General features: G+C 50.0%; 1 protein-coding gene across 2 annotated transcripts; it reads right to left on the bottom strand.

The window, feature by feature from the left end:
* Positions 1 to 582: 582 nt before the first annotated feature.
* On the bottom strand, positions 583 to 2,930 carry LOC309451200 (uncharacterized protein). Of its 2 annotated transcripts, none has more exons than XM_082074732.1 (6): positions 2,665 to 2,897; positions 2,487 to 2,553; positions 1,811 to 1,872; positions 1,259 to 1,334; positions 899 to 1,032; positions 583 to 684 (listed from the first exon to the last, which is right to left on the bottom strand). In XM_082074732.1, the coding sequence occupies exons 1-6, from the start codon at positions 2,752 to 2,754 to the stop codon at positions 652 to 654; spliced, it is 462 nt and encodes a 153-aa protein (XP_081930858.1). In that variant the 5' UTR covers positions 2,755 to 2,897; the 3' UTR covers positions 583 to 651. The 2 variants fall into 2 exon arrangements, with proteins under 2 accessions (XP_081930858.1, XP_081930857.1); XM_082074731.1 differs by lacking the exon at positions 583 to 684 and adding an exon at positions 2,913 to 2,930 and having other exon boundaries at positions 718 to 1,032; positions 2,665 to 2,757.
* Between the last annotated feature and the right edge of the window lie 22,154 nt (positions 2,931 to 25,084).

Consider the following 25,084-nt stretch of genomic DNA (forward strand, 5'->3'; position numbering starts at 1 on the left):
TCCCAAACATGACCTCCATGTCCCAGCTCCTCCCAATGCCCCCCAGTCCCCCATGCCCCCAGTACCTCTCCGTGCCTGCCCCTACTGACCATGGCCATCCCCAGGTCACGGTGGATGCCACAGCTGATGCAGAAGCTGATGCTGTAGTGTTGAAGAGACCATAGCAGGTGCAGTCCAGCAAGGGGGATGTGGGGGGTCCCAACCTGCCCCCCTCAGCCACCCCCTGAGCTCAAGTCCAGTCCCTCTGCATCCTCCTGCTGCCACCCCAGGAGTCTGTAGGGACAGGGCGGGATGGGGGGATCATGCATGTGCGATGCGTGTGCCTCTGCTGCCCAACCTGTCAAGACACCTGGGTCCCCCCTGAACTCCCGGGTTCTCTCTCCTCGTCCCACATGCCTGGGTTCTCTGGGACACCATCCCTAGTCTCCCCTCCCCCAGATCACCACTAAATCCCCCTCATAAGCTGAGACCCCCTCCTGTGTCGGGGCGGGGGGTGAGCACCTGGGACCGCTGCGAGGCCCTGCCCCCAGCACAGGGGACCCAGGTGGCCGGTGAGGTTGCACACACGTATACTAGTTTGATTGACCTTTTATTGCAAGTTTTTGTATGAAAAAGGCAATGGGGGTGGGGGGGACACAGGTGTCCACCCCCTCAGGCCTGCAGGGGCATCGTCACAGTGAGGACCTGGGGGAAGAGGTCAGTGGTCAGCAGGGGGGCAGCACCTCCTGGCTAAGGCGTGGGACCGTGGAAAAGGGTGGGGCCAGGAAAGGGGTGTAGCTGAGCGAGCAGGCATGGCCAGGAGCCTTTACCTGGGTAACGTGGATGGGTGTGGCTCAGGGCATGGATCAGGGCAAGGCTCAGGGTAGGTGATGTTGCCCATCACCACCGCAACACTCACCTTGGTTCCACGGTGGAAGTGGGCATGGCACTGGGCGGGGTTGGGGGGGTGGGGCAGCTCCAGCACAGAGCTGCCCCCCTCCCCCTTCAGCACCAGCTGTTCCTCACTCAGCCCCAGCCACAGCAACTCTGCACCTGCCTGGACGCGGCAGGGCAGGGTCAGGGAGAGGGCCCAGATGGCCCCAACACAACCAGGGTCCTCCCAACTGCCCCTGGACCAGGTTAAATCTCCCCCACACCTACCCAGCCCCACCCAGCACCCCTCCTCCACCCCACAGCTTCCCCCCTAATATTTAGAGGAGCCCCCCCATCCCCCAACAAGTTAATTCCCCCCAATGACCCTGGTGCCGCCCCCACTCACGGCCTGTGGCAGCAGCACTCCTGGGTGTTGGGACAAGTGTTCTGCCACCTCCACATACTGGGAGGGGGCAGGGCAGCTGTGGGAGGAAGGGCAGAGGTCAGGCAAGGGGGTCACAGGGGGGTGGGAGAGGGTCTCACTCACCCCTCAAGCTCCTGGATGTGGGGCAGAGGCCACATCCGAATGTTTTGGGCCGAGATGAAGCCCACGAACCGGCGGTTACACAGCACCCAGCAGCCTGGGGGTGGGGAGCATGGGGAAGTCACAGGGGCGGGAGTGTGACCCCCTTCTACCACCCTCTTCTTTTCCAGTTCCACCCCCGAAGTTCATCCCCCAGCTCCTTCCCAGTGCCTCTAGTTGCCCCACCCCTCACCCTCACAGTGCTCCCAGTCCCACCAGTCAGCTCCAGCCCATACTTCTCTGTCAGCCCCTCCATGGCCACAGTCAGGAATAACTCGTGGTACAGGGGGCTGGCCTGAGGGGAAGTGGGGCAGGGGGATCAGAACCCCCCAAACTCTCCCAACCCACGCTGGGATCCCCCAACCTCTCTCTCACCTGCAGTGTGCAGAAGAACCCCAAGTTCACCACCACATCATGGGCCATGCAACCCTGGCCACCTGCGGAGTGGGGGGGAGGGGGGAATGAACGAGGGGTTGGGGCATTTGGGGGGGTCAGGATGAGTTTGGGGGAAGGATTAAGGGAGTGGGGGAGGTCATGGAGAGGGTTTGGGGGGGATTAAGAGGGGCTGGGGGCTCCACAGGGGGGCTCAGGAGACAGTTTGGGGGATCAGGGGGAGAAATTGGGGGGCAGGCAGGGTCAGGAGGGGATTACGAGGATGGGTGAATCTGGGGAAGGGTTCAGGGGAGGGGCCGGGGGTCACACAGGGTCAGGGGGGTTGAGCGGGAGGTTTTGGGTAGCTGGGTGTGTTGAGGGGATCAGGGCAGAGGTTTGCAGGGCTCAGGGTTTTTTGGGGGAGGGGGATCTCACTGCAGTCCAGCTCGGCATGGGGCTCCCCCAGGCTCATGGGGATGCGAAAGGTCTCGGGCGGGTCGTATAGGAGAAGACGGCACAGCCCGGGGCGGGGGCAGCACCTCTCCCGAGTGACAAACATTGACAAAGACCTTGGTCCCCCCGGCGCGGGTGTTCACGCAGAACCCTGGGAGAGTGGCGCAGGGGGTCAGGACCCCCGAGACCCCCCAAATCCCCAGGGCCCCTCCCAAACACTCCAGACCTGTCTGCGGGGTGACAGCGCCAGAAGGGTCGGTGGGTGGGGGCGGCTCCTCGTCGTCCTGTGTTACCTGGGGAGGACAGCGGGGTTTGGGGTACACGGACGGAGCGGGGGAACACGGGTCAGTCCCAGTTCCCCTCGGTCTCTGCTCCCCTCGCCCCGGGCTCCCCCCCGATCCTACCTGCAGCAGAAGCCGCCGCAGCGCCTCCTCCTCCCCGCCGTCCGCGTCCAGCTCGGCCGACAGCAGCGACGCGTCCGCGGGGGCGGCCATGGCCTGGGTGAGGGCAGGAACGGGAGGAACCGGGGAGGAGCCCGGAGGCCCCAAACGCCGCCCGGGCCGCCCCGAAACACGGCCCCAGGGACACCCCCAACCTCAGGCCAGTCCCCCCAAAGCCTTCTGAGCCCCCCCCGCGGCCTCCCCGCCGTTACCGGCCGCTACAGCTCCCACCTCCGGTTTCCGGCGGAAGCGTGGGTGAGTTTCTATGGTTACGGGGCCGCTGCTTGGTGCGATGGCGGCAGCAGCGCTGGGGCCCGTCCCTGGAATCTTCAGCTCCATGGAGGAGGAACCCAGGGCCGAGGGGCCCGCAGCGGGGGAGGTCGGGGCAGGCACACGCGTGGGTCCCGGGGCAGCAGACCCCACCCCGGCGCCAAGCGGGACCTGCACAGCAGCCGCCTCTGGGTGCCGGGACGGGGGCTGAGTGACCCCTGGTGACCCTGACCTGCGACCTCCCACTGTGACCTCTGACCTGCAAGTGAGACCTCAATAAACACCCCCTCCGCCCTCCCCCGCCGCCTTTCGGACGAAAAATTTTAATGATCTAATGGGGATTATCAAAGAGGTAGTGAAACAATCACAGGACCTTCGACAAAATATAGAAAGCACGTGGATTAGTAAGCTGTGATCTCAAATGGGGAATATTTCACTTGCAGGGTGGCTAACATCATTAATGTAAACAGGAATAATTATTTTAGTCGTCATAATTGTGTTTATAATTATTTTAGGGTGTGTAAAGAGAGCACCAGAAAGAAGTGGTTTGCAAGTAAATGCTCAAGGTTCTATTTTAATGAGGGCTGAAGCCTGGCGGCCACAAACCTTCAAGAAAAGAGGAGAGATTGATGATAACTAAAATCAGCAATTAGTAATAAAATAAGTCTATACAAATAAGGGTCACAGATTTTAGGCATTGACTAAGTTAATAAGGGTCACAGATGTTAGATGATAGGCACTTGTTAGGAGTTAAGCCACAAGAATGGTATTTGTTAAAATAAGCAAAAGGGCAGGAGACGCCCTTGCTCTCAGAAGATCAGGTGGTGACACCAGCGCAAGCAGGTTCCAAGCTGAATAGCAAAGGAGTCTAATGCATATGCAAAGGATTTCTTGGAAATTTAATGAACATGTATGATCTGTATGGATATAACCTGTGTCTCGGAATTGTTCAGGGCCCTCACTAGGGGAACAATCCCCATGGGTGCTGGTGCGTCAATAAAAGATGTTTGCTTTCAAAACCGCAGGGTTTTTTTGTTTTAGAAGTTTATTCAATTAGTCGATTTATGGTATAAATGCCATCTCAGCTGGGTATTTGCTAAAGATCTCAGGTATTAAAAAAAACCCCACAAACTGCACTTTCTGATCAGCTTTGCAGCAGAATAACATATAAACAAAACCTCCTCATGCAACAAAGTTTCCCTAAGAGTAAGGAATGAGAAGATTATTTTGTGTTACTTTTCAGTTGATACAAAGACACAAGAGAGAACAAGGAAAGGCCAATGGTTCTGGTGCCTGCAAAGGCTAATGTTTACAGCCCTGTCCTTCAGTCAGAACTCAATTTGGCTGGGAAAGAATGACTTTTCAAAAACACAGTTATCCCGAAGCAGGAGAGTATACTGGTAGTTAATGTGTTAATAAGTAGTTAATAATTGAAAACTCATTAAATTTCATTGAAAGCTCATTTTTTATTGTAGTAAAGGATGTTGAATTTTCACCTTGATAATTAGGCTATTTACATTTGGCAGAAACAAAAAGATTAATTTAATAGCAGAGATGTCTTGGATTGAAACAAAGAAATCAACTCAACATAACTAGATTACAGTGTTAGGTGGGCATTCTTTATGTGCAGCGCTGGGGTGGCACTTGCGATTCTCCACCATAAGTGCTCGCCACGACAGCACGACCTCGTGCAGCTTATATCTACAAAAGCGTTGCATATTCATTACAGTTCTTAGAAATTATTAACATTCAATACGCCTGTACTAAGAAATGATTACATAAACATGAAGTTAATTATTTCACAGTCTTTGCTGCCATCTGGTTTCTTTTAACAGGCATTGCAGTCTCTCCAGGGGGGCGTTTACTTCCTCCGAGGGTCTTCTCATAGTCTACCTCATGTGTCCGCTCGTTTAACTTTCCATGTTGGCAGCGCTCCACACAAGTGCAATTAGTACATACTTACATAAATGATAAATTACTGCAAGCCTTGAATTACACTTCTCTATTCTATAGCTTACTTATGATACATCTGTTAGTGTGCAGCTTTGGATTTGACCTGTCCAGATATTTCCTGTAACTCATTTCGGGCCATAATATATACACTTGGAGCCTGGAGACACCACCTTCTCCCCACATGCAGGAAGCCAGGCATGTGCAGCTGCACAGCCAAGCAGTAGGTTTTCCTCCCAAGAACACCAACATGGTAGGACCTGTCCAAGCAGACAACTATTTTCAACAGGTAGTTCAGCTGCAAATAGAACTCAATCTGCAAGCCTTTCCTGAGGAAGTGACTGATCCCTGATTTCAGACCATCTGTATGCGTTCAAGATGAAGATGCATTTATCCCACTGTGCAAGCAGCATGAACCAGAGTTCATTCTCTTGAAATTACAAAGACAGATTGCAAAGGCTACTCTCCTCCATTTCCATTTCTCCGAAGACAAGAACAAACAGCTCCTCACCTTTTCTCATGTGGCTGCTTCCCTCTCATCCAGTTTCACCATGTGCAGGCAATGTGGAAGCTGAGTTGGAGTCCTACTGCACAGTTCCTGTGTAGTGGAAATTCGAAGGCAGACAGAGGGAAGCCATAGTGTGAAAGACCCATTTAAAAAAATCACATGCTGTAAAGAGATGTCACAGAAGCAGCATAGGTTTCTCCTTCTTTATGGCATGGAGCCCAACAGAAATTAAGTAACAAAGCCATTTCCTCATGTTGCTACAGTTAGCTTCTGGAAAAAAAAAAAAAAAAAAAAAAAAAAGAGAGAGAGAGAAAGAAAAACCATAATGAAATCTCTCTCTGTCAAATGCTGATAAAATAACATAAGATTTGCCATAGTGGAACTAGAAAGAAAATTTACATACCACACTGTTTCTGATACAAGCCAGGATATTGTTGACCTTTTTGGCCACCTGGGCACTCTACTTACTCACGTTCAGCCGGCTGTCAATCAACACCCCCAAGTCCTTTTCCAGCCACTCTTCCCCAAGCCTGTAGAGCTGCCTGGGGTTATTGTGACCCAAGTGTAGGACCCGGTACTTCACCTTGTTGAACCTCATACAATTGGCCTCAGCCCATCTATCCAGCTCATCTGCATCTCTGTGTAGAGCCCTCCTACCCTCCAACAGATCAACGCTCCCACCCAACCCTTCATCTCTGACACCAAAGGCTGTCTCCTTTGGCTACACACGCAGAAACATGTAATATTCTGTTTAGGTTTAAAGAATTTGGGTCCTTCTCTCCTTCCCTTTCTTCCTTCCCCACTTTTGTTTCTTCTATTCTACCTCTCTCCTCTGCCTCTCTTTCCTCTCCTTCTGTCCCTATTGAGATCCTTCCTGACACCCTATTACAGGGCTCTGTAAAGAATGTTATCTACTGGAAATGCAAATATCCTCAAGAGAAAGGCATCCCATCCTGCTGATCACTTGATCACCTCACACTAATTGCACTACACCAGCCCCAGGAGGCAGAGAACACACTGTGTGTGGTGAGCCTGGCTGCAGTGACCAACAGCTCCTGCCAGCTGCAGGCCAAGGGCTGTGGGAGTGCAGCCAGGAGAAGAGCAAAGAGACCTGCCCTTGCTGGGCTGGCCCAGCCAACAGCCCACACGGCACAGCAGGATGACTGCAGCTGCACGGCAGGATATGTTTCCTCCACATTTTATTGGTTTTGCCTGAAATTTTGCTTGTGTGCATACCTGTCCATTACATCTCCATTCTCATCATTGTTTTGGAATGGGATGAGAGCAACAGAAGACTGCAATGAAGTCACCGATTTAAAGACTATGTCATTAAGAAGTCGGTATACCTGAAGATACAGCTAATACCAGAAAAAGAAACATAAAGGACATCAAGTATTATTTCTTTGGCTTTTCGAACAGTCCACACAAATGTAGGATTTGTAGAGTTCATACACATTTTTATTAATTTAAACCATTCTGTAGCTGGAAGGATCAGAAAAGGATTTGCATTTTGTCAGAAGGGAAGGCGTAAATGGTTAAAGCTTGCAAGCACAGTACTCTTTTAATTCTGAAGTCTCCATGCAATTAGGACAACTTTTCAACAGAACAGTGCTAAGGCAGAAGGAGAAGACAAGCAATGCTTCAAACCTGGCCCTGTGGGGACCAATTGTAAATTTGCAATTGGATTTCCTTCAGATGACCTCGATGCTGGAATATTGTGTATGTCCTTGTTATTTCAGATATTTTCTCAGCATGGAGGCCTGTCTTTGTAAACAAGCAGATAAAACCGTGGTTGCCAAAAAAGCCTGCAGAGAGAACACGTTCCTGGGTTTAGTTTTCTTCTATAGCCAGAGAGCACCAAGGCAACCCATTCTACTGGGCAAGAATGCAGAACGATAGTGCAGCCCTACAGCTATAATCAGAGTGCTGTTGTGCCTATCACCACCAATCTGGTGAGGCTGTAAAGAAGGAAAACGCTACGTTTAAAACCAAATTGGCAAAAAAAGATGTGCAGGGACTGCCTGAAATGTCTGCATGTGTTACCTCTCCCACTGATGTGGGCGAAAAGGATTGTGAATGGCAAATATGGGCTGTCACCCCACAAGATGTGAATGGGCAGACCCAGGTGGCTGACTTTAGCACCCTTGACTCTCATGCAGTCAAACTTGGAAATAAGAGATAACAATGCTGTGAAAGGAAAAGAAGAGCATAGCCTAATGAGTGGAAATGATTATGAAAGTCAGAGGTACGAACAGCTGATGAGACAACACAGCCCATGCGGTGATCGACCCTGGGCTCCCCAAAGTCATGACCAGGGACTCTGCAGCCCTTCAGCCACCCGGGCACTACAACTCCCCCCTGCAAACCTCGGCATCACACAAGGAAAGGCAGCTCCCAGCTGCGGGAGGTGACATGCTGCCATGGGCAGTCCATGCTGACTGGTCCCACCATGCTCCCCCATCGCAGGAGACCTATGCACTGTGTCAAGAGTGGGGACAAGACACAGTCACAGACACGTGTTGCAGGTGACCAAGCTAGGGTGGCAGAGAAATGTAGAAGAAAACCAATAAACAATATGTTCTGTTTTTCTCCTGCTGTTGTGCACATGCAGGGTTGCAGATCGGCCGGGACATCACCAAGTTGCGGAGGGTGACATCAGCAAGCCATGGACTGTGAGCTTGCATCCCTTGCTGTTTATGTACAGGCGTCGGCAGAGCCTGGCTCAGCCTGGCTTGTGCCTGGACTCCTGCCAAGCAGCCTGCAAGGCTTGGGCATCAGAGCAAGGCTTCTCCTGGTGCTAGGTGGTGCTTTGGGGGCTACTGTTGGCAACTCTCACTCTTGCACTCATCCCAGAGCCACACACTTGCAGCAGTGGAGGTGAGCTGTGTGGGGAGATGTCCCCCAGGCTGGCTGTGGGGTGGGTGATGGGGCTTGCAGAGCCGGGAGGTTGTCCTTCTCTAGTTGCCTGGGCATTCCTTGCTCCCTTCCCCTCCCCTCCATGGAACAACAAAAGACTGTGGCCTCTCTCCTTTACAGGGCTCAACACCTTTGGCAGCACTGGCACTGGCCAGGGGAAGCAGCTCCTCCTCTTCAGCTCTCCCCAACCCACTGAAGAGCACAACCATGGCCACTGAGACAGCATGGAGATGCCCCATCTGCCGGGATGCTCAGAAGGCTGTTGCCTCTGTGCAGCCCTGCCAGCACCAGTTCTGCCTGGGCTACATCCTGCGGTGGGCTGAAAGGAACCAACTTGAGCACTCTGCAGAGGCCAGATGGAAGATATCATGTTTTCTGTGCAGGAAGAGGACTACTTGTGTGTCACCATGTCCCCTGCACAGCCAGCCCTGGCCAGCATCCACGCAAGCTTGCTGTGTCCTGCTGGCTGTGGGCCTGTGGCAGGCACTCTCCTCCTGGCAATCGGTTTGAGGCTCTCGCCCAAGTGGTCTCCCCTGGGCAGGCAATAGTCCTGCAGCAGAAGGCAGACACACAAGCTTGCAGGAGACATTAATTCCTCCCCAAGATGAGGAAGAGAAAGTCGTCTACAAGACTTCAAGACACTGACCTGTCAAGCAGGCCAGCTGGTGGAAATATGGAGGGCAGGTGTGCAGCTGGCCCCACTCAGGTGCTGAGGAACAGGTACAAGGAGTTTGTTCCTCCTGGGGACATCAGCTGGTGGGTGGGACACCCAGAGCATAATGTGTAACTCGGGGGACAGTAAGGAGAAATCAAACTCTGTGTCAAACCCCATAGTCCTGCTGTGTGGGCTCCCACCAGGAGACTTACAAGTTCCTGCTGTTCTTCAGGCCTCTGAGCTGGCAGGGCTCTTCTGGCAACACTAGCACCTCCTGGACTCCATGCTGCCAAGCAGATATTAGCAGGTGCAGAGAGCAAAAGGGCAGCCCCTCGCACAAAGCAAGCACCTGGTAATACCAGAGTGGCCCCACGGAAAGGTGCTGGCAGAGCTGCCCAGACAGGAATAGTCTGAGTAGTTATCTGATAGGCACCAGCTGCACTTCACATCACCAACCGATAGTTGGGTAGTGCTCGGGGCCTCAGCACTACTCCCCATTTCCCCCCCCTGCTGTGGTGAGGACCAAAGCCATGCTCCACAGGCTGCGAAAGAGAGACCTCTGCTCCCATCTCACTGTGTGATGTATTGGAGAAGTCCCACTTCAGTTGGGATGTAGATCCCAAGCGATAGGCAGATCTGGAGCTGATGGCCCACATACATTACTACCTGGGTTCTATCTGTGTCCACAGGACATCATAGGGGCCTGTGACCCATCTCCCATCTCTCCGGGCTACTTCCTGGTGCTGTGAACCACTGATGCCCTCTTCCCTGGTGTGTATGCTGCCACAATGGTCACCCACAGCCCATGGCACGTTGCATGGGCCATCACACACATGTGTCTGTGCACAAGTAAGCTGTGTCCTGGGCCCTGGTGTCAGAGGTGCCAGGTTCCTGTCAGGCTGGAGGGCTGTGCCTGGGAGTGCACATGGACACAGGCAGCTCAACCAGGATCCCCCCTCCCCAGCAGTTGGGCTCCTCAAGCATCTTCATGCACCTCAGACACTCTTCATGCGTCCCAGACATGGCTGCACATCATGTGGGCACCCACTGGGCCCAGTCCCCAGAACCAAGGTGACCCTTGAATGCAATGGGCCCAATGTCTTGGGGATCATGACCCCTAAAAACTGCCAGGCTCTGATGACTACTTCTTGGGGCAAGATGGGGGACAGTCCTTGTGCCAAAGGATTTTATCAAGGAACTGTGGCAAAGAAAGGCTACAGGAGCGTCGTCTCCTTTTGTTCGGTTAGGAAACATCACCATGGTGGAGGGAAGGCAGAAAGCCGGAGGAAGGCAGCCTGCAAATGGCAGAAGTTCGCAGCTTTGAGAGGGCCTCTGAAACAACACTGCTCTTCACCAGGCTAACAGCCACATTATCTGGTCTATTTCTCTATTTTCCTTTTAATTCTCACTGGGGCAAGGCCTCCACCTCTGTCTGTCCGGTGGCATTTGATTCCACGATCTTCCCGTGCACCCGCACTCGGTAAATGCAGGTGTAACCTGGTTTTCCCCAGTTGCTCTGTATGACAAGTTTCAAAAACTGAAAGGTCCTGGGGATCCCATTCTGCAAAGAAACCATGACAAAAAGCAGTGTCACTCCTGAGGTGTAAAGAATGAGAGCAGGCTCCTCATGTCTGCCTCTGCCAGCCCGTCCTTTGCTCTAGGACCAGCTCCTGCCCTGGCTGAGATGACAGCTTCTCCTCCTTCTCTTCTCCCACCCAGAGGGTAAAGGACCCTGTGCCCCAGCAGAGCAAACACTCGGCCACAGGGAGTGTGGTGAGCAGCTGTGGAAACCTGAGGCTTGCTGATGCTGGTGATGTAGGGCCTGGGGAAAGTCCTGCTGCCGGGGCAAGGTGCTGGGCATCCTCCCTGCTACCACCTGCCCGGTGAGTGCAGCCAGGCAGCTCTGGGGACGCAGATGGCTGTGGGGCCAGCGTGGCCCTTGTTCTGCTTTTGTGGCTCTGCTGGATGCTATTTTCCCTCCTGATCCAAGCAATGATTCTCTCGCCTGGGGTCAGGCCCTTGCCGCAGCAGGGACCATCCACACTCCTTGTGCAAGCAACTTGCTGGCAAACCAGCATTTCTGCCCTGGTCTCTTGTTCACACATGCTCACTGCACCTGCAGAGGAAAGGTCTGTGGTGGCTCTCTCTTCACAGTGTAGGTGAATCTCCCCAGCAGAGTTTCCTCCTCACCTTCCTTATCCAGTCCCTTTGAGAAAAAGCACAGGGGAGCAGGTCAGGCTTGACCCAACAGCGAGGAAGGCTCATGCCAGATCCAGGCCACCAATCTGAATCCCATTCCTGCTGCTTCAGCACAGTCTGGTGCAGGATGCAGTGGGGGTGAGTCTCCTCCTTGTCTTGTGCTCAGGGTCCTGGAGGTGCTGGGCCAAAACACTCTGAGCAAATCTTAGGAGAGGTGACACCACCCCATGTGTCCCATGAAATGTCCCCTCAGGGAACAGCAGTGCTTGGGAGTACAATGATCTCGGCAGATGTGCAGAGAGCACCAAGTCCCCATTACAGCTTTTCCCTGTGCCTGTCCCCAGCCCCCAGTGCCTGGCAGAGACTTACATAGACGATGATATCTCGGGGGGCACTGCTGACAGTCTCTAGTGGAGTGGCTGCCTTTGAGGTGTGTTGTATGACAACAGCTGTTGGTTGTATTTGTGTGGGCAACCGGATTAACACCTCACTCCGAGACCCTTGGAAAGGCCAGCAGTATCCTGGAGATGTGTCCGGCTGAAAGCAGAAGCCATGAGCAATGAACATGAGGCCATGATGGGCCCTGCTGGGCTCCCATGCAGCCAGAAGCACAGACGGCACTGTGCCTGTGGACTGGGCTTGTGCTCGACATGAGTGGTGTGTTGGGAAGCAGGCAGAAGTGCCTGGCTGTCTTCCTGGTTCTGGAAAGAGGACAACATCCAGCCATTGGGAACCATCTGATACCCTGAAATGGAGTTAGGGCTTTCAAGAAACCTCTCATTTTGGCCAGCAGCTCTGCAGCCTACCCCACCCTCCCCTTCCCCATTGGGAGAGGGACAGTCAGAGCTGTGGTGGGGAAATGGGGAACTGAAGGAAAAGCTTCTTCAGTCAGCAGTGACCAGGGATGGTGAGCAGCAAGCTCAGCTCAGCTCAGGCCCCTTGTGAGGGCAACTGATGTGTTCTAGGGAGCCAAGCCCTGTGTCAGACCTCAGCTGTCAGGCACTGGACCAGTGACCATGGCCTTGAGGAACACCACTGGCCTGAGGTGAGATGCCCCAGGGCTGGGCCCCAGCTTTATTAAATACTAGAGAAGCAGCACTAATGGTTTTTGCTACTCTACCTGCACAAAGCTATCCAGAGGTGGTGGAGCACACAGGAACCAAAACACCCTGCAGAATCCTGTATAGCTGCTGGGTGATTTCTGCAAGTCGATGGCAGCCCCTGAAGGCAGAAGAGAGCAGCTGACTGCAAGAGGCCTCAGGCTTGGAGAAGCTGGTGGCTGCAGGACACTTGGAAGACTGCCTGCCAGCCCTGCAAGCAGCACTGCATGCTCATAGTTGCCCCAGGAAAAGGAAGGGAATGCCTGGTGATGGCATTTCTCTCCCAGCGGCACAATGAGAAGGGCTGCAGGTGCTGGAGGCAGCAAGATCTGTGGGAAAGGCAGCAGACCCAAGGCAAGACTTTGCTGCATGGACAGCAAAGGATGTCCTATCCACTTGCGTTTTGTTCCCCAGGAAGGCTCAGTGGAAAGCAGAGGGCAGAAATGCTGTCCAGGGCATAGCCGGGGCTCCAGCAAGAGCTCTGAGGGCAGGGCTGGGGTGAGCCCAAGGGAGCCACTCGGCCACAGTTGTGCTCTTGGGCCCTGTGGTTTCATGCCACCTCCCTGTGCCCCAGAGAGCAGAGTCTGCAGCACAGCCTGCTTTTGGGAATGCTAAACACAACCATCTGAGTGCGACGAAAGCCATGCCTGCCTGCTCCCATCCGCACCTGGCATTTTCAGAGCCCAGTCAGACATGCCCATGTTTGCAGACATTGCATCTGTCATTTGCTGAAATTCCTGGGAAAGACAGAATGGAAAAGGGGAAATGACCATGTCAGACCTGGCCAGGAGAAGGGGCTTTATAGTGGAGCAGCTCAACCAGCAGCCCCTGGCAAAGGACAGGTATGTGGGCTGAGCAGGAAAAGACCACATGCTGGCCCAGCAAGGGCCTTGTGTGGAGCCCTGCTCATCCCAGCCCTCCTTCCCAAAGTGCAGGGTCACCTTTGTCATAGTACTGATCTCTGCAGCCAGGCGTGCTGTCTTATCCCTCAGCTCTTGCATCTCTTGGGCTTGTTGCCTCCACAGAGCGAGTGTATTCCTGCAGTCATCAGGAAAACAGATCTTGTCAGGGGGCTGCCCAGCCCAGTCCAGAGGCTCCAGGCTCAGCAGGAGCAGAGACAGAGGTGCTCAAACTCCCTTTTCTTGCCCCAGTTTGCAACTGCTTCCTTCCCCCTCCAGGTTTAGCAAAATGCCCAGGCAGGATCAAAAGGCACAAGCCCTGACGGTGTGCAAGTGAGAGCAAATAGCACGGGCTCATCTGCTGCTACCCCACCAAAGGTGCTCCAGGTTAGGAGGGAGGAGAGGGCTCTTACCGCAGGGAATTAATCTCAGCTTCAGACAGCCCCAGTGGTACCTGAAAGCGAAAGGCTCTCTGTTTGAGTCCCAGAGCTGCTGGGGCTTTCCAGAGCCAGCGGCTCTAGGTAGGCATAGCAGAAGTTGGTGCTGATTCTGTGTGTCACTGCCTGGAGCCAAAGGAGGGGCAATCTACCCACCCACCCACCACCGTCAGTGCTCCTTTGCTAGACTTTCATGTCCCACTTACCTGTTGCACATTCATTGCCCGCGCTGTCCACATGAGGAGCGAGGTCCCACAGCAGGCACCGACTGCAATTCAGATCACCAAGACAGAGTTGCTTGACTAGAGTTTCTAATGATGCCCATAGCCAGGCAGTCTCCTCCCACACCAGGGTGGTAAGAGACTGGCTGAGGACATGGGGAAAGGGTGCAGAGAGACTGCATCTCCAAGCAGGGACTCTTTCCTGGGGCTGTGGGGCTCTTGCAGAGCCCCAGTTCCTGGGCATGCTTTGCACCCCAAAGCTACACTCCCTTTCCTTTGCTTGCAGCAAGCACTTCGTGACCTCCCAGATCTGCAAAAATGGGAGGTTTGAAGGGCTCCACTGGTGCTCCAGCACGTCAGGCTCACACTGAAGCTCACAGCCCATGTGCCTCTGTGCCTCTACTGACAGTGGACAAATACTCACTGAAAACAGATAGGCTCATCACAATGAGGATTGTGGAGTCCCTTTCCACTTTCAGGGTGACCACCTCTTTCCTGGAAAAAAGACCTGGTGTTAGTAGTGCTCAAGGGCAGAGTGCTGCAGAGAGGGCTTTTCTCTTACCAGCCGAGGAGCAGGAATTTATATGGAAGACAGGGGATCTCCTGGTCAGGAGCAGCTCCAGCCTCCCCTCTGCTTGCCCTGAGCCACCAATACCCCTCATCATCATCTCCATGTCCACACTGGACACATGTTGTACTTACAGAATGGAGATGCCTGTGTTGATGCATCTCTGGAGGGAGAGCACGGCTGCTGCCAGGCGATAAGCAATGGTGAAGACCAACCCTGGGCAAAGAAACCAGAGAAAAGGCTGAGGACCTTTCCTGAAGATGCTTGTCAGGTCATGTGCCAGACCCCAGCAGGGAGGTGGGTGCTGGTTGTCCCTCCCTGTGGTAGGAGAAGGGGCAGGGGCAGGGTTATGCCCTGGAGAAAGGGGTGCTGGTGGTACCCTTGGGGTGGAGGACGAAGGGCCGAAAGCATTCCCTGGAAGGCAAGGCACTGACAGTGTGGTTGGGGAGTGAGGGTGAATGTTGCTTTGGCCTCTCAGCTTCTACCATACTGGGGTACCCCGTGTTTTTGACAGTATCAAAAAAAGACATGGACATGGCAGCTGGCTCCCTGTGGTCATGCAGGCCCCAGGCCTCCCTTGGGAAAGGATGACACCAGTCCTGCAGGGCTATGGGTGCTGTGGGTCTTATAGGTTTACACCAAGACACGCTTGGTGTAAACATGGGCTGAAAGGCAGTGTTGAGCTTACCTTCATTTTCTCCAGCACTGCATTTGCAGCATGGTGGCCCTTTCCAGCTGGTGCCACGGTCCTCCTGAGAGAGGGTGCACCTATGGAAGGGAAAACATGGGGCCTGTCTCTGTATCAGATCTGTGCCACATGAGCCAAGGCCCTGGCCAGAAGTGTTTTGGAAAGCACGCAGGAGACGTCCCTGCTATGGTGAGACAAGGCAGAAGAAGCAGAAGCAGCAGAAAAAGAAGCAGCAGCAGTGGAATAGCACAATCACTTCTCACTCCAACTGCCTCCCGGCCCCACAGGACCAATCTGCCCCTGAGGAGGCGGCTCAGAGGCCTGGCAGTCTATGGGTAGAGGGGACCAGCTGTTCTTCTCCAAATCCCCACCTCTCCCACGAGCTTCTGCGGCACGAGGGCCAGAGCCATCCCCATAACACCCGCAAGGCTTCTCTCTCTCAGCAGAGACCCAGCAGGACTTCCCAGCCACAGCAGCACTTTGCCGGGGAGGCCCCGCAGCATGAGGGCTGAGCTCTCCTGTGGCTCTGCCAGGGTTTGCCCAGACACACTTGTACAGTGGTTGCTCCAGGCACCCAGGAACACTTGTGCTGGAGAATAAGAGGAACTTCAGAGTCTCCTGGTGGGAGCCCACACAGCAGGACCATGGGGTTTGGCACAGGGGTGTTAGAGGTGCTTTCAGCTGAGCCGCTTCCCCATTCACAGCGGATTTCTCAAGCTCTGGGACTATTGCTCTGCCCACAGCTCTTGCTGTCCTCCACGCCACACATTACACTCTGGGTGTCCCACCCACCAGCTGATGTCCCCAGGAGGAACAAACTCCTTGTACCTGTTCCTCAGCACCTGAGTGGGCCTAGCCGCACACCTGCCCTCCATACTTCCACAAGCTGACCTGCTTGACAGGTCAGCGTCTTGAAGCCTTGCTGGAGCCTTTCTCCTCCTCGTATTGGGGAGAAATTAATGTCTCCTGCAAGCTTGTGTGTCTTCCTTCTGCTGCAGGACTATTGCCTGCCCAGGGGAGACCACTTGGGCGAGAGCCTCAAACCAATTGCCAACAGGAAAGCGCCTGCCACAGGCCCACAGCCAGCAGGACACGGCGAGCTCCTTACAGGCACGAGGTTGTGACTCAAAATGCCATGGGGCAGGGCAGCCAGCCTTCACTTCACAGGGGCCCGGCCCCGCACAGTGTGACCTCACAACTGTGACATCATAAATGGAGCTACCGGGGGCTGAGGGGGCAGGGAGAAACTCCGCAGCCCACTTGCTGCTGCGTTTTGCATTTGTGAGCAAACAGTGTTGAAAACACATTGATGTTTTCACTGTTTCTGAACTGTGCTTGCAGATCATCAAGGCTTCCCCTGTTTTTTCTGTATCCCTGACTCAGTAGGCTGTGCAGGTGGGAGAGAGGCTGCGACACAGCAGGGACAGCCAACGCAAATTGACCAGAGGGCTACTGCATGCCATGGAATGACATGCTCTGCAATAAAGCCTGGCCTTTGGTCTTTCCAGAGTAGTCACTGCATGGGGACCGGCTGGACATCGGGCTGCTGGGGTCAACCCACCACAGCCTGTTTAGAGAAAGGAGGGTGTTTGTGAACAGCCACACAATAGGCACAGCCTGAAACACAGGAGGCTCCTCCTAAACATGAGGAAACGCTTTTTCACTGTGAGGATGACCAAGCCCAGGCACCAGTTGCCCAGTGAGGCTGTGAAGATATTCAAAAGCTGTTTGGACGTGGACTTGGGCAACTGGCTCTGGGTAGCCCTACTTGAGACCATGGGTTGGACCAGATGACCTCCAGAGGTCTCTGCCAACCTCATCCATTCTGACTTTGTGATATACAGAGGCACTGGGGGGAAAACAAACAAAACAAACAAACAAAAAATAAAATAAACAAACAAAAAAAGCAATAGGATAAAAAGATAACTGCAACTAAGTAATTCCAATCACCACATTTTATTAATTCTCCTTCCATAGGAAAACAAACAAAAAAAAGCAGTGTTTATGCCGATATCACCCTAACTAACCTCCGTGTTTCATGTTTATATCATACATTGTCTAACAAGCAACCAGAATGCAAACAGATGACAGATAGCAAACTTAAAGAATGAGATATTTTGCTACAGCATGGCTCCAAGCATATAAAAACCTTGCATGGCAGTCTTCCAAATATTGCCCTGTCAGTTCTCAGTTGATCCAAAAGATCACACTTGACAGTCTAGGTTGCCTCTTAAGCTTACCAAAAGGTAAGCGTGATCTCCACTCTGAAAAGACATTATTCATTGGGATAAGTATGCAATACAAAACTATACTCACATTTGAGCTGTAAGAATAGTTATTTCTTCCTGTCAGTTGTTGTCATATACTTTACATCTCTATCCCCACATAAATTGTAATGTAATCAAAATAAAGTTTTGGTTTTTTCCTCTTGGTGATCTTAGAACAAGCAGCCTTGGGTGTACAATGTGTAAAATCTGGGACAGGTTTTTGGACAAGTTGGCATGTATTATGCTGGTAGTTTGCAAAACATTTACCTTGGGGATCAATACAGCAGTTAATGAAACTTACTAGCAGTGAAGGGAGGTGTTTCAGTTGATTTAAACACAAACTCATGAAAGATGAACTGCATTGCAGAGGAGGTAGGTGGTATAGACAGGATGTTGTCACTGAGTAATCACATACATAAAGACTCTTGAAGGGTCTTGAACTTACCAGATGGAACATTCCCATGTTTAAAAGAAGTCACTATGTGACTGGCAAGACATTACCTGTCAAGAACAGCTCTGTCAACTGTTTGCAGGCAGATTTACAGGATACATTTGACGATTAACATTGCTTTGATGCTAGATATGCCTCCCTATAAGTGTTCCTATTCCAAATCCATCATATTAATTTTTCTCAAACAAACAATTGCTGTAATACCCAGAAGACATTTCTTGTAAATACCTTATTGCTTATTTACACTGTAGACAAGAAGTTCCCTGTCCAGCCATGCATGGGGTTACTACACTGGTTCTACAATAGAGCACACTTATTTCAGTAAACTGAAGTGTTGTCAAATGGTTCACCAGTTATGTATGCACAGTGCCTGCACTGACATCCAGTAGAGGTTTTATTGGCATTAGAGGCACACCAAGAAGGAGGTTATCTGATGTTTTGACCAACTGCCAAATCAGTCATGTCACTTTAGGTCTACTCATGCTCCCATAGATCTGGGACCTATAAGGAGATGAAAATCCCTTTACCAGCTCTTCAAAGTGTAGATACAGTCATTCACTTACTTTCTAGCATTTATACCTCCAACAGTACTGTTATCCTTTCACAACCTTATGGACAGTACACTGGGACAACATTCATTCTAAGTGTATGTTTGCACCTTTTGCCTCTTGGCTTTTGCCCAGCCAACCTTTATTTAGTGTGGGAACTTTCTGCTCTCTGTTCCTTGCTCCAAACAACAACAACAACAACAACAACAACAAACAAAACACAAAACAAAACAAAACAAAACAAAACAAAGCAAAGCAAGCAAACAAACAAAAAACAGAGAGTCTTTTCCTACTTGGCTTAAATTCTGGCCCAAAACAGCCAGGGACATCTTAGGACATTCACAGAGCCAGGCCACCAGTTCAATTAAGGGAAAATGAACACATGAGACCTCTCCTGCTCTCCCAGTCTTCAGCCTGTCTCACCCTACTCTGGAAAAATATCATGTTCTTCCAAAAATGTTTTCCCAGATAACACCTAGAAAGGTCCACCTACCCTTCTCTGCTGCCTATTTCTGAATTTATCACCATGCCACACACACTTCTCTCTTCTGAATAGATACATCTGGAGAATTCAGGCCCTCACCTCGATTCTCCTTTGTTTGACTGGCTAAGTCTTTTCTCAAATTTATCTTATCATGTTGCTCTGCTGAAATTCAAGCGAGAACACCTAGTCTCTCACCACATGCATAGAGCACAAATCAAGATTAGATCTGCTTGAGGCCTTAAAAGTGCCAGTAATAGAAATAATAGCAGAAGACAAGAAGACTCAACACTTCTGTAGAATTGTATTACTACCCTGGCTCAGCTAAGGCATTTCTGTTTGCTGCTTCCTCGCCTGAGCTGGCTAAGGAGGAAACGGACCAGCTAGTGTGGGACAACATTCCAGTTAATTTAAAACAAAAGAAAGACCAAAATGCAGCAACCTTCTTCACAATGCCTGTGGAAATTAAGTATATCACAGGGAATATGGATAGCTTGTGAACCCCTCAGGGGGTATCAGCAATCGTCTGATGTGGGCTCTCACTGCTAAAGAGCCTGCACAAATATTGATCTTATTTCAAAGAAAGAACACCATGAGTGACTACTATTATGTCCTGGTGACTATAGCCCTGCCTGTCATAGAGCACAGAGAAATGAGGTTTACTGTTAGCATATTCCCACGTAGCACATAGGCTGGGGCATGCATCACATATCCTTGCTGTCATGTAAAATATAAGTTGCTCTCTCTCCCTGTGCTTGGAGAAAAACAGAGACAGTAAAATTTACTCTGCACCCTAGTATACAAAGGAAGCAATCCAGTCTAGATGTACATGAGGATAAGAAAGCCCACAGCACCATCACTCTAGACGCTATTGTTTAGTGCTTCAGTTTCCTGGGAGCTCTCCAGAGTGTAGCCCCCAGCTTCAGGACAGGTAGGATGAAACTAGTTGAACCTCGGTCCTTGTTTAGTGCTGCATCCCACAAAGACTACACAGGCAAAGAAGCAGTTTTGCAAATCAGTTCCTAATGAGCTAATGAGCTCCTGCAGCCCCTGGGGTTGTTGTGACTGAAGTGCAGGACCCAGCACTTGGCCTTGTTGAACCTCATACAATAGACTTCAGCCAAACACATGTCACAGTACTGCTGGTTATCAGATGTCAATGCTGATTTATATGAGAAGCAAATGCTGGTACTGGTGAATTATCTGGCCAGGGTAGTTTTCTATTGGAATACAGTGAATTCTGGCTAAATTCAATGAGCATGCACTGATCTGTTCAATAAACGGATAAAAGTGGCAGTGGGTAGCAAAGCAGCCAACAAGCTTGGGCTGTGATTTGCCCTACAGTTAAATATTATTAATTTCATTGCGAAGAGTTAAAACTTCTAATGCTATTAGGATTCTAAATAAAGCTTTGTCGAGGGTTATGATTGCGGGGTGACAATAAAACCCTGGCAGATGTATTGTTAACCTCCTCTCCCCCCACTTCCCCTTCTTTGCCCCTCCCTCTCCCCCCCCTTTCCACTAAGGACAGGCGATCGGGAGGGAAAGAAGGACAGAGAGAAGAGAGTTGGAAAAATTAAAGATGTTTTACTAATGCTACTAATAAGAATAGAGAAAATAATACAAAATATACAAAACCAATCTTGAAAGTCTCAGCAACCGCAGAGCCGGCACCCAAAGTCCTGGATTGGACTCTGCAGCCAACCGGAGCTGGATTCAGTCTGTCACTAGGCCTCAGTTCACAGGGACGACTGGCAAGATCCTCTCCTAAGGTCGGCCATAAGGAAAAAGGGAAAAAGGCAAAAGGCAAAAGGGCCGAGATCCTTGTGATCTCCCACTTTTATATGAAGTATTCACGTGAATGGAATGTTATACACAGTTGGTCAGTTTCTTAGTCACTTGTTTCTCGTCGCCCCTCTCGCGAGATGTCCATCCGTGCTTACCAATAAGTTTGCATTCCATTGCTATGTTTACCAAAACATGGGTCTGGTTCTCCAGGAAAATGCAGTTAATATGAAGGCTTTAGCTGACAGGCAAAATTCACTGAAAGAGAAACTTGTTTTTTAACAAAACCAGGACAAGCTTGAATCCAGAAAATGCTTTCTACTCTTGCCTCAAGAGCAAATGTATCCCTGACAACTAGCACAGTCCTCTTTTGTGCAGCAGACTCAAAACTGTCTTCTCCCACCTGGCAGCTTACAAGAGATGCTCCAGCAAAGTCTCCCTTCATCTGCTTTCTGGCTTTTCAGGTCATACAGAAACATGCAACCCCTTAGAAGGCACCTTCCAGCAATGCTAGGACTTCTGCTCCACGACTACAGCCCTCTTGGCTTGCAAGGTGATCATGGTTTCTCCTGTTTCCATCCCAGATGGGTGTTGTATAAGGAAAACAGGTCTCATCACACAGCCCATGGGAGCAGATGGGTCAGGGTGGCAATAAGAACCCAGGTTTTAAAATATTCAATCTTGTAACTATTTTAAGACAATTAAATTCCTCTAAAATTCATATTGCCATAAAAAACCCTCTGATTACACTCATTTTGTTACAATGATTATTTTCTAAGCATAAAATAAATGAGGAGGTGATTTTTTCAATCACACTAGCTCTTGTACGTCCGCAGGTCTCACGCATGCAGAATCATATGCTGTAGGGGACCCTGAGTGAAACAAGCTGATTTCACAACTGGAAGCTGTAGAGATACATCAATACTGTGTTGTGCGTTTTCATCATCAGGAGCATCTTCAGTTTGAAACCCAGTCACCTAAAAAGTTAGACTTTGACTATTTCATTCCCTGAAGCCTCATTTCCGTTTTCTTCCATTTTTATTGGGAAAACCTTAAAACTGTGTTCGAAGAGTTTTCAAGTTAATCCATATTTTAAAATCTCAAAGGCCTCTAGTTTGTTTTGGCACTGTAGAAAAAAAATACATTATAGCACGGCCAAAACTTTATACAGGGCAGGTAGTAAGTTCGATAAGAGCTCCTCCTTTAGCAAGGTCTACATGTAGTGCCTGTGCTCCAGCACTTGGTGGTGCCTTCTCCCAAAATAACGTGTCTGCGGCTTGCTACAGCACCAGCAGCAGCTCTCAGTGCCGGAATCATCGATGCTGAAAGGGAATTCCCTCTGTTTAGATCAAGGAAGCAGTCCCCGAGGTCAGCTACATCCGGCCCCGTGCCTCCGCACTGGATTGTCAGTGATTTTCAGTGCATGTGCTGAGGGCATCTCTCTCTGCGATCATCAGGGGAATGCACAGGCCTTCTCAGTATGCTGCTCTTTCCCTCAGAAAACGCTGACTGCTTGGCATGTGGTACTTTCATCCAAGACTAATGATATGAGGGAAGCTTGCTTGGCATCCTTCTCCCTTAGAAGTGCTCAGCATATATTTGGCACATTTTTCTTTATGGGTTGCCTCCCCCTTATGCAGTTTCCCTGTTCTGCACTCTTCTTTGCTGTAAGACAGGCCATCTAGTGCAGACTGTGGTGGTACACATCCAAATGGAAACTCATCTGCCACAGCAGCATGCTCACATTTGTGTATTTATCTTGTGACACAAGTCATGTTTCTAGGTTGGAGACATATAAGGAGGATGAGCACTGCAGGAGATTAAATTCCAGCATGCTGTCTTTAGATGGCCAGAAGCTCAGTGCAGGGCATTTCTGTTTTTACAGTGTCCACCCAAGCAAGTCATGGGTACTGTGCAGGACAAACACTCAATGAGTGAGTAGCATTTACATCAATCTCATAGCTTAAAACCACCTGAAGATGAGTGTAAGCTGTCTTTTGAAGCTCCTGACTACTGTCAATGAGTCTGGAGTGCAGTGCAAACAACAACTGGATCCCTTGTATCTGACTTTTCCTGTGTCCGTAATACATTGCAAACTCTCGCAAAGTTTGTTGAACCTGCAAAATATGGAAAGGGCATGTTGTTGTAAAGTAAAATTATTTGTTCAGAAAGAGGAAAATCTCCCCTGCCCTGCCCTGCCTGTCATAGAGCACAGAGAAATGAGGTTTACTGTTAGCATATTCCCACGTAGCACATAGGCTGGGGCATGCATCACATATCCTTGCTGTCATGTAAAATATAAGTTGCTCTCTCTCCCTGTGCTTGGAGAAAAACAGAGACAGTAAAATTTACTCTGCACCCTAGTATACAAAGGAAGCAATCCAGTCTAGATGTACATGAGAATAAGAAAACCCACAGCACCATCACTCTAGACACTATTGTTTAGTGCTTCAGTTTCCTGGGAGCTCTCCAGAGTGTAGCCCTCAGCTTCAGGACAGGTAGGATGAAACTAGTTGAACCTCGGTCCTTGTTTAGTGCTGCATCCCACAAAGACTACACAGGCAAAGAAGCAGTTTTACAAATCAGTTCCTTCATTAATGAGCTCCAAGCTAATGTGCTCCTGCACCCCCCTGGCCATTTCTGTTGCTCCTTGTCAGAGTTTCACAGTATCTTGTAGCTCAGTTGTCTGAGAGGTGTTCAGTCCTGTCCTCAGAGCCTGTGAAGGCTCTTGCTGTGCCCTTGTGCATTTACTGTCGTTAGCTAGTTCTGTGACACAAGCTGCTGCCCCCTCACTTTGCTCAGAGCTCCTTTTCACAGTATCACAGTATGTTTGGGATTGGAAGGGACCTCAAAAGATCATCTAGTCCAATCCCCCTGCTGGAGCAGGAACGCCTAGGTGAGGTCGCAAGATTGATAGTGAGGTTTAAGATTGATAATGAGGTAGCTGTTCAAAAGAAGCACAGTCCAAGGAAAGAGTTAGATAATTGGACAGAGGTGGAACTTCCTTTCAACAACAAATAAAAAAACTAATAACTTTTCGAGACATACCTTCATCTAAATTAGTAATTTAAACAAGCCAGGAAACATTCCTTCTGTTTCTCTGAAAAGGCAATTTCCTTTTCTTTTCTGTTTTAATACAGATTAATGGTCCCTCTACTTTACACATACCAGACATACTTTCTTTAAGAGATAACCTGTTTGTAGATATTTACTTAAATCCTAGGTAATTTTCTCAGTTTGTATTTTGCTCTGGTCCAACAGGTCTTACCTTTGCCTTTTATCTTTGGCCTCTGTCCTTAGACATCATGCCCACATCAATGTTTTTATACTGTTTTAAAATAGATTCATATTTATACTCCAAATAAACTCCTAATACCTTTAAATGCTACACTGAACCTGTTCTTCCCAATGCACTCAAATCTTGAAAACTCAGGGTGGTATCTCAGTGATACCTTGCCACAATCTATTGAAAAAGTCTGTTTTCAAACTTGTAAAACGTCTAAGTCATCACTGTGAGCAAGGAAAGGTTTGAAAATATTATTTTGCTGCTATTAGAAAGCAAGATAAATAATACACATAAATACACAAAAGCTCTGCTGTTTCAGGCTTAAGATCAGAAAAACATTTCCACCATCAACTCAATAACCCTGGTCTGAAGTCCATTGAAAATAACAAAAATCTTCCCATTTCTTTGGTTGATGTGTAGTAAAGCACAAATTAAAGGGAATTTGCCTTTTCAGAGAAAGAGAAGGAATGTGCTTCTTCAGGACTCACTTTCCCAATTGGGCCCTAGAGAGTTATATAGCCTCTGGAAAGGTAAACATCTCCAGGTTTTGTTTCAAGTAATGGAACCCAGTGTATTAAAAAAACTGACAATTAAAATTATCTGGGGCAACACATCCATCATTCTTTTCCTGAGTAGCAAGTGACAGGACAAGAAGAAAAGGCCTCAAGTGGCACCAGGGCAGGTTTTGATTGGATATGAGGAAAAACTTCTTCACAGAAAGGGTTGTCAGGCATTGAAACAGGCTGCCCAGGGAAGTGGTGGAGTCACCATCCCTGAATGTGTCTAAAGGACATGCAGATGAGGCTCTTAGGGACATGGTATAGAGTTGGACTTGACAGTGTTAGGTTAGCGGTTGGACTCAATGATATTAAAGGTCTCTTCTGACCAAAATAATTGTATGATTCCATGAAAACAGGCTGAATTCAGTATAAAGATTGTCAGATAAAAGACCCTGTGATGCATTTAATGGTAAAATGAAAGACAGGAATGTTACATACCTGTTAGTCTGGAAAGGGCAGAAGAGGATTGTCTTATTGCTCTTCTGTGTTCTTTTTTATTATATGAGTATATCCCAGGTTCCCCTACAGCTGGGAAAGGGCCAGGAGCAAGGTCTGATTCCCAGATTATCCCATGCAAAATATGATGTTTTATCAT

This window comes from Streptopelia decaocto (genome assembly GCF_964273445.1).
Source record: "Streptopelia decaocto genome assembly, chromosome: Z".
NCBI lineage: Eukaryota > Metazoa > Chordata > Aves > Columbiformes > Columbidae > Streptopelia > Streptopelia decaocto.

Bases quoted from the DNA above. Each gene is read 5' to 3' on its own strand.
- LOC309451200 (XM_082074731.1), bottom strand. From the start codon at position 2,754: ATGGCCGCCCCCGCGGACGCGTCGCTGCTGTCGGCCGAGCTGGACGCG. The intron at 2,554-2,664 runs GTAGGATCGGGG...TGTCCTCCCCAG, and splicing joins TGCGGCGGCTTCTGCTGCAG to GTAACACAGGACGACGAGGA. The intron at 1,335-1,810 runs GTGAGAGAGAGG...TTCCTCCCACAG, and splicing joins GGTTCTTCTGCACACTGCAG to CTGCCCTGCCCCCTCCCAGT.